This window comes from Lactuca saligna, chromosome 5 (assembly GCF_052625555.1).
Source record: "Lactuca saligna cultivar CGN05327 chromosome 5, ASM5262555v1, whole genome shotgun sequence".
NCBI lineage: Eukaryota > Viridiplantae > Streptophyta > Magnoliopsida > Asterales > Asteraceae > Lactuca > Lactuca saligna.
Genome location: NC_136421.1, coordinates 302,567,382 through 302,576,025, shown reverse-complemented (window position 1 = coordinate 302,576,025; position 8,644 = coordinate 302,567,382). Strand labels below are relative to the sequence as shown.

The following is an 8,644-nucleotide window of genomic DNA, read 5'->3' as shown; positions in this document are numbered from 1 at the left end:
TAAAAAGCACCATCAATTATGTTGGCACTTTCGAACTTTTCAACGTATACATTGCAAACAAACCATCATTGTCAAATAGGCTAAAAGTTAAAGCAGGCATTAAAATTTACATGAACAAAGCCGTTATAGACAAATTATGCAACAATAAATATAAATACAAAACATATGATATTATTATAATATCCAAAATGTAAACTTTGGCTGAGATATCAAAAAATCACATTTAATTTACAGAGGAATTGAAGATACAAAGAATCTAATTCCCTGGAACAACTTTAGTACTAGATATGCAGCTTTTTTACAGAGATTTGTTTATTCTTCCAAACTCCTCTGTATATCATACATACATATTATATATATTTATATATATCTATAGTCGAATCAATGTTCAAAATCTTCTAATTTTACGTATACAAATACAACAAACACCTCCATATCCATACCTACGACCTTTGGAACGATGAATTACTCTCATCATCCGAAGAACTACATTGTCGTCTTCCATGGAATCCAAAAACCGGAGGCAAATTCAAATTCGGGTTCACCGGAATCGGAAACTTGTATGCCGAACTTATCACAATCCGTTCATTTATGGATCCAACTTCTTTGCAAACACGATCAAGAACATTCAAGAAATCTCTCACCACCATAAAGATTCTAAACGGGTGAGCTTCTTCTTTAGCTGAATTCCCATGGAAATACTCTGTGATTTCCTTCACTAAAGAAAGCGCAACACTTTCTTGAGCTTGAATCCTAATAATCTCCTCTTCCGCCATCTTCAAAAACCCGTTCATCGACCCCGAAAATCTCGTCTCCAAGGGCGTTGTTGTGTCATTTAACCTAACAACCTGGATAATGTCGGAAATACCCTTGGAAAGCTTCATGACATCGCTATTAAGAACCTCGGAATCCATGGATGCGGCTTTTTTGACATTTGAAAGTTCCGAACTAATCCCCGCAACGATTTGAAGACCGAGCTTACGGGATTTGGTGTCATCGGGGTTAGTTTCGGTATTTGATAAGCGGGCCCCTTCGCTTTTGATTATTTCTTGAACAACAAAATGCAAAAGAGTTGTTTTTCCATCTGTGCCCTTGACATCAACGAGTTTGAGAAGCGTGTCGAGTTTGAACGCGTGTGCATCACCGCGATTCGTCCCGACATTCATTCGGTTCCCGGTTTTCAGAACCGCTTCCAGAAGTTTTAAAAACATTCGGCTGTTTCTAAGTTCCTCACATGCTACCTGAAACAAACGTAAAATTACGAAATTACCCCTGACTTTAAGTATCGGATTCTTGAAATCGGAATAGTCGCTTTGAAAAGACACATCCAATGATCCAAACACCCTTTTGGACGGTTTGGCCATAACGAGGGCACATAAATTAGGACAAAAAGTGGGGGGAAAAAAAGTAAAAAACTTTATTTCTAGTTTTTGTTTCTGTATAAAGTAAAAAAGAAGTGGAATGACATAAAGCTGTTGTGATGAAATGGAAATGTACCTCGAGTGTCTGAAAAGAGCGTTTAAGGTACTCGACCTCTGAATCAAAATTGGATATGTAAAGCATTGCATCGACTCGTTTAAAAGCAAATGGTACATCAAGAACAGCTTTCAGAAATTTTTCAGCTGGCCCAAGCTTCATGGGTGTATCATCTTTATACTCTTTCAGCTTTCGTTCTTCTTCTTTCGTTGGAGCCATTTTTAATAAACTCTCAAGAAGCTCTGTTCCAAGAGTATCTGCATTGCCTGTATAATCATCCGAATATGTTACATAAACAGAACCCAACAATGAAATTGTTATAGAATTGAAGTAAATTATAATTACCTTCTAAAAGTGCATCACAAACTTCCTCAATTGTCACGTTGAGTGCCCTGAGTAGAATCGCAATGTTTTGGGATTTTTTCGGATCAAGAACGCGGGTTTCTTGTCCAGTGGGTGAGGGAAGAATTGGGCGTTTTGTGGTGGATGTTTCGTTGGAATTACTTGAGTTTGGTGTCTTTACGATGAATAATGACTCGATCATTTCCTCATTTAATCTGTAATTAAGAACAATAAATCATATAAGATAGAGCAAAATTACGAATTTGAAGAGTAATTGGATATCTTACTTAAACGAGCTAGACTTGAGTTGATCCCAGACCATTTCACGATCGGAGCTTGCTCTTACTTTATCCCAGTGAAGTGGTTTTAACTTTGGTTTTGGGGTCTCAAGATTTTCTTGATTTTCCGGCAGCAATTCAATTGGTGAAACCAGTGGTTGATCGTGGATTAGTGGTATGGGTCTTGCCGGTGTGATTAAGACTGGTGGTCGAACTGGTGGTGTTGGAGTTCTTGGACTTGGGTTTTCCCAGTGCTTTGGTGGTGGCGGTGGTGGTGGAGGTGGCGGAATTCTAGCTGGCGGAGGTGAGTTTTGTTCACTTGATGAATCTGATAGTCTGGGAGAAGACTCTAGGCTGTCTTTGCTTAATCGGATATCTGGAGGAGGGATTACCAGAGGCTGAGGCGGCGGCGGTGGTGGTGGTGGAGGAGCTAAGCGAGTCGGCGGCGGAGCAGTTTGAATTGCATCAAGGTCCGGTGATTTCGGCCTTGATCTTATTGGACTCAAGCTAACCGGCGGCGAAATACTAAGAGAAACAGACCTTGCCGGAGAACCCGAACTTGAAGATGAGCAGGATGAGGAAGAACCGGACCGAATTATTCTCCGCGAGTCATAAGTATCCACCGGCACGGCGGCGAACGCTGCTCTAGAACCGGATCCGGTGCCGATCGAGTCTCTTGGAGAATAGAACTCTTCAAGTTCTTCATCTCTAGAAGATTCAGCATCCGCATTTTCAAAATTATCATTCCTAAGATTGCTTTGAGTCCGTCCTCCGTTACCACCGACACTTACAAGAGGCGGCAATGGGCGGAGTTCCGGCGAATCAAGTTTTCGCAGATTTGAATCACCATCACCAAGAGTATCACGAGCGCTTGATTTAGTAGAATCAATTCCACCGTGAGAATTAACAAGCGTACCAAGATAAAGAAATTCAGCACTAGTTTGCGACGGCCGAGTGAGCTTCGGAATCCGATTAGAACTGTTATCACTACCACCACCGCCACCATTATTAACATTACAACTAACAACTACTCTAGTACTACTGTCGGATCTACGAGTTTTCTCATCGCTAAAAGATCTAGAATCTTGATCATACCCTCTTCGCTTCTTAATCCGCAAATAAACAACGATTGCTATAACAATGGCGGCAGCAATCACTAGTGTAACCGCAGTCGCGATGAGTTTTGATGAAACCGGTTTCGATTTGGGGGAAGTGGGAAGGTTGAGTGAGGATATATTAGCCGGAAAAGAAGCAGACGTAGTCGACTCAGACGGCGGAGGCGGGGGAGATGGAATAGATGGGAAAAACGGCTGACCATCCGGCGGCGATGGGTTTGTCGTAGTGGGGTTAGGTGTAAATGGTACATCAGATGACGACGACGAAGGAGGTACACCGGGTGAATCTTGTGGGAAGAACGGTTGGTGCAGCGTCCGGCGGTTGTGGACGGCGGTGTCGGTGGCTTCGATGCCAGATTTTGTACATCTTAACATGAAAATGAAAGGGAAAACGAAGAAGAAGATGGACATTTTCATGGATAGGTTAAAAGAGTAAATGCAGGAGTGATTATTGGGTGGGGCTCGTTTATTTCTTGAAATTGAGATTGGATTGACGATTGATATGGGAAAGGAAGAAAGAGCGAGAGAGAATCTCCATGAAAGGGTGTTGATGCAGTGGGTGTGTGTGAATGATATTGCAGTAATTTCTAGAAGGTGAAAGTTGCAGACTTGAGGTGGGAGGTTGTGTGTTTACAGCTAAGATTTAGGTAATTGGAAATGGCAGACAGGATTGGTATTTCGTACCCCAAGCTTTGGTTTGAATTTTGTTTTTTTTAGGCCAAGATTAATTAATGAATACTTCAACAATAACGTACCATTTCCTATGCATATTGTACTTTTTTCCTAAAATAATTAGCTCGAGGTTCCCAAAATAAATAGTAATATAATTACATTATATTATTTCATCGAATTTGATTTTCTTTAAAATGACAAAATTATTTTTCAAGTAATTATCTTTGTTGTTCATGTTTAGTTAATTATTTATTTTATTTTTTTACATATTTAATCATTTAATTTATTATATGTGTTCAAATATTATTATTATCACCGATTATTTTAGAGTTAAATGTTCAAATGTATAAAAAAAAAAAATAGAAACTGTCTGAACGTGAACAAAACGAAAAGTTAATTATCTTGATAAGTATTTTTCTAATTTTTAATAGCAATTTTATTTTTATATTTATTTGTATTGTTTTTTTCAAACATTATTTTTAAAGTATCCGTAATGTCCTAAATATTAATTAAATATGGATCAATTCTAAACTTTATTTTTTAACTAATAAATATGCTTTTCTTTTGTAAAATATTTTATATAGCCTCTTATATAGTTTTTTTTTTCTTTTTTTAAGCATATACAATATTTTTAAGGTAACAGTATTTAACAATAAAATTAAATTAATTAAATGTGTAACAATTGATGGAAATCGTAGGTTACAACAACAATGCTCTAAACGGAAAAATAATTATAACAATTAATTGTATTAGGGCACATGTAACATAAGGGATCTATGTCTTTCATATAAAGACTACATACTATGAATTATCAAACTACAATAACCCTAATGAAATCAGAATTCATGACGGAATATTGCATACCATTGATTTATTATAGTAAACAAATCAATCAAATTGCTCTTGTAGTCACTTGGAAGCTAGCACCAGAAATCTCGTGTCTATGATGTTTCACATCCAAACCCTAGCAATTATAGAACACTTTGAAGAGAGAAGAGAAGAGGGGAATTTCGGCTAGCTTCTTTGGTAATTATCCTACTTACTGTTTATCTCTACGGGACATTCTAGAAACCCTAGAATGGGTCAAACCCGTCCACTTGTATAGAAGGTTATAGAATCCATTTGGTTCAACTATTGAACAATTACAACTTAGGTCCTTGCACTTTTAATTAATCCAAATTAATCTTAAAATTAATTCTAATCAATTTTTGATTCATTCTTAATTAAATATTACTATTTCTAATAATATATTGTTTTCCTAACATATTAATAAATTCATTTATTGTTATTTATTAATTATATAATAAATTAATAAATCGGTATTTCTCTCTAAAAATCATCTTATTCAATTACTAGATTTGAGGGCAATCCAAAAGGACTTTGCTAATAATTAAAGTACATACTAATTCAGTTAATGGCTTAGACATTTAATCCAACAGTCTTCCACTTAGATAAGTCTATAGTTGCAATTACTTGTATAACTACTAAATTAGACAGCAAAATGTGCTTCCATAGCAACTGTCGAACTCTGATCTGACCAAACATTGGCCCTAAGATAAGTGATCAAATATTCATCCGTTCTACAAGATATCGTATAGACATGAGACATGGAGTAGAATCAATCTTCATTGGCCTAAGTTTTGTTTCCTGATTTCTTATTTGTGATGACGACATAAGACTTCAAATTGAACACATCAATTGAGTCCTGATTAGGCCCAACACTATAAGTCAACACCAAATCACCGAGGAGTCCAAAGATATCAATTTTCTCGCTAAGGAAAAAGGAGCGTATAAACTTTGACTTATATGCTTGTATCATTTACTCACTAAATCATACATGATATTGTGTTTTATAACATTATGTTACTCACGTGTTTTCGCAATACCAATGCACAACCAAATTGTAAATTACAACTCATATATATCTGTTTCAAGAATATAAGATATTATCATCCCAGAATTGCTCGTGATAGAATCCATGAAGTAATTCTTTGAGTGTGGGTTAATCCAATACTTAAATATCTATTTATAAGTACTCATGAATGTTGTAGAAATATAATTGCTAGGTCTAACTCCCTTAAACAATCTACAATCCAATTCATGACAATCTTAATTCACTACTTACTTTCCAAAGTATGAGTGATTGTGGAATTTGAATAATTAAATTGTTTGGGAATTGAAACATGCAAAACGAAACACAAGAATAAATAATTTACAAAGGCAGTACACAAACTCATAAATAATCTCCATTATTTAATCACCAAAATGTTGGAATAGTGTCTAAGGTTGCAACTATATTAGGCAAGTATTTGACCCGATTGTGCATGGTCCTTTTGGGTTGCCATCACCATAGCAACTTGGTAGGATGATTTTATTATGAGGGAATACATATTATTAATATATTATGAGAATAATATAAGGAATAATAATATAGTTATTTGATTAATATAAGTCATAGATTAATTAGTATTAATTTGGTGACTTAAGGAGATTAATTAAATAAGAGGGTATAAACTGTCAATTGGTTGATAGTTAAACTTTAGACTGTAAATCCATATTGGATTGACAATGGACGGATTCTAGAAGCTATGGATAGCTTCAAATCGTCCAAGGTTATCTAAGGAATGGAGTTGGATTACTTTAAGAGAAGATTATCCAATTAGGGTTTAAGTGGTAACCCTTAAGAAGTTTACAAGTATAAATAGACCCTATGGCAAAGAGAATTTGGTACATCATCTAAAGTAGAGAACCCCTGGCCGAATTCCTCCTCTCTCCTCTCTCTCAAATCATCCTCTTTGCTAGTTGGTGTTTGTAAGCCATTAGAGGAGTGATAATTGTGACTCTAAAGCTCCAAGAACAAGAAGATCAAACAAGTGTCTCAAGGTATGATTCTAACTGTGATTTTGTATTGTTCTTACTCTTAATTAGTCATTAAAAGTCTTGGATTCAAAGCATGTTTAATAGAGAAACCTAGATCCGAGCATTAGGGTTTGTATGCGCACTTAGGAATGTTCTTATGTACAAAACCCATCAGTGGTATCAGAGCCTTGATTGGTTTCTATTAAATTGATGCTTGAATGTTTGAATCTTAACTGCAAAATTCGTTTTTTGTGTTTCTGAGTCATGGACTCGGTGAGTCCCATAGTGGACTCGGCGAGTCCAGTGTGGGTACTCGGCGAGTTCGAGCGTCAGGATTAGCCAAAAACGGGATTTTTTCATATTTATCTTATGGAAACTTACCTTAATCATATTAGATCAACCGTAATCCAATTTTATGATATATATGACTATATTTTTGATCTAATTGAAGATATTTATCAATTAATAAAATATTTAATTTCCTTATATGATAATTATTAATCAAATATGGATAATTATGTGATTAATTGTTAATTTAAATTATTTGTTATTTGATCCTTTATGTTTTAAATGTTTAAAATCTATCCTCAAGTTTGAAATTTATGTTTTGTGATTAAAAGTTTAATTTAGACAATTTAAATTTCAAACCCTAGAATTTTACAAGTTTAAAATCCAACCCTATACTAATATAATATTACAAGATTAATATCTATATATGTATAACTTAAATGCTAGTCTTACCGTTAGTAGGCCTCATTCACAAAGCCGGTCTATAAGGTGGGTATAAGGTTGCGGCCTATAAAATGGCGCTTAATGGGTGTACACTCACACCCACCGCTCGCTTGATTGGTGGAGGGTCGTTAGCCAAACGGGTAGGATAGGGCAACCTCATCCTCTCATTAAAAGTATAATATGAAGTACAAAGTAACTACATGCTTTCTTAAAATTTCCCAATCTTAGTTACTTTAAGAAAAGTGAATTGATGCAATCCCATGAAATTACACTTTGCACCTTGCTAAGAAGTTAGTGGAGCGTGTGTGGTTTACCGGCACACTAATTGGTTCTAAGCGAAGGTGGCAAAGGGTGATTCATTGTTTATCATAGTCCGATGGAGCGTGTGTGGTTTACCGGCACATCGAATAGGTGATCGTTACAGTGAAGGCACCATGTTAATTTGCATGGTAATTCACACCCGCTTTGCGATCCTCGGTATCCCAGTCACAAACATGAGGGGCATATCGAGATTTAAACATGTCATTGAAAAGTTTCAATGAATCTCATCCGAACCTAGGAATTCTCAATACATTTAGGACTTAAAGTTATGTTTTTCATGGTGGAGAATTAGTGAATCGTCATTCACTTACCTTCAAATTGTTTGCATATTAGATTACGGCATCCCTTTTCTAGTGTGTAAATATTGTTGTTGGATCCTAGCCCTAATTTTCTTATTGGGTGATAATTAGGGATTCATATTCTAATCTATCTTTGTCCTTTCTATTTATAAATGTCGAACGCCAATAATGCTGCTACGAGTTCTTTCACTTTGATGAGCCTTTGTCAAAAGGTCACCTTTGATGGAACGAACTTTAGCGAATGGATAAGATACATTCGCACGATTGCTCGCTATGAGGATAAGGAGTATGTCCTCGATGAGAAGCTCGAGAAAATCAACCCCGAAATTGCTACTCCCGTCGAAATCACCGCTTTCGAAACTCACGAGCGTGATGCAACGAAAGTGCATTGCATCATGATCGCGACAATGAACTCCGAATTCCAAAAGTCCTACGAGGACATGTATCCGTACGAAATGCACCAAGACTTAGTGGAGAGATACCATCAAAACGTGAGACAAGAGCGTTATGAGATTTTCACGAACATGATTTCCGCTAAGATGGGTCATGG

At 36.2% G+C, this 8,644-nt stretch overlaps 1 protein-coding gene across 1 annotated transcript; it reads right to left on the bottom strand.

Moving 5' to 3' along the window:
• Nucleotides 1–207: 207 nt before the first annotated feature.
• LOC145048415 (formin-like protein 2) lies at nt 208–3,881 on the bottom strand. Its single transcript, XM_078996889.1, has 4 exons — nt 2,106–3,881; nt 1,822–2,033; nt 1,498–1,742; nt 208–1,241 (listed from the first exon to the last, which is right to left on the bottom strand). Exons 1-4 carry the CDS (start codon nt 3,626–3,628, stop codon nt 444–446), a joined length of 2,778 nt encoding a protein of 925 aa, XP_078853015.1. The 5' UTR covers nt 3,629–3,881; the 3' UTR covers nt 208–443.
• Nucleotides 3,882–8,644: the final 4,763 nt, after the last annotated feature.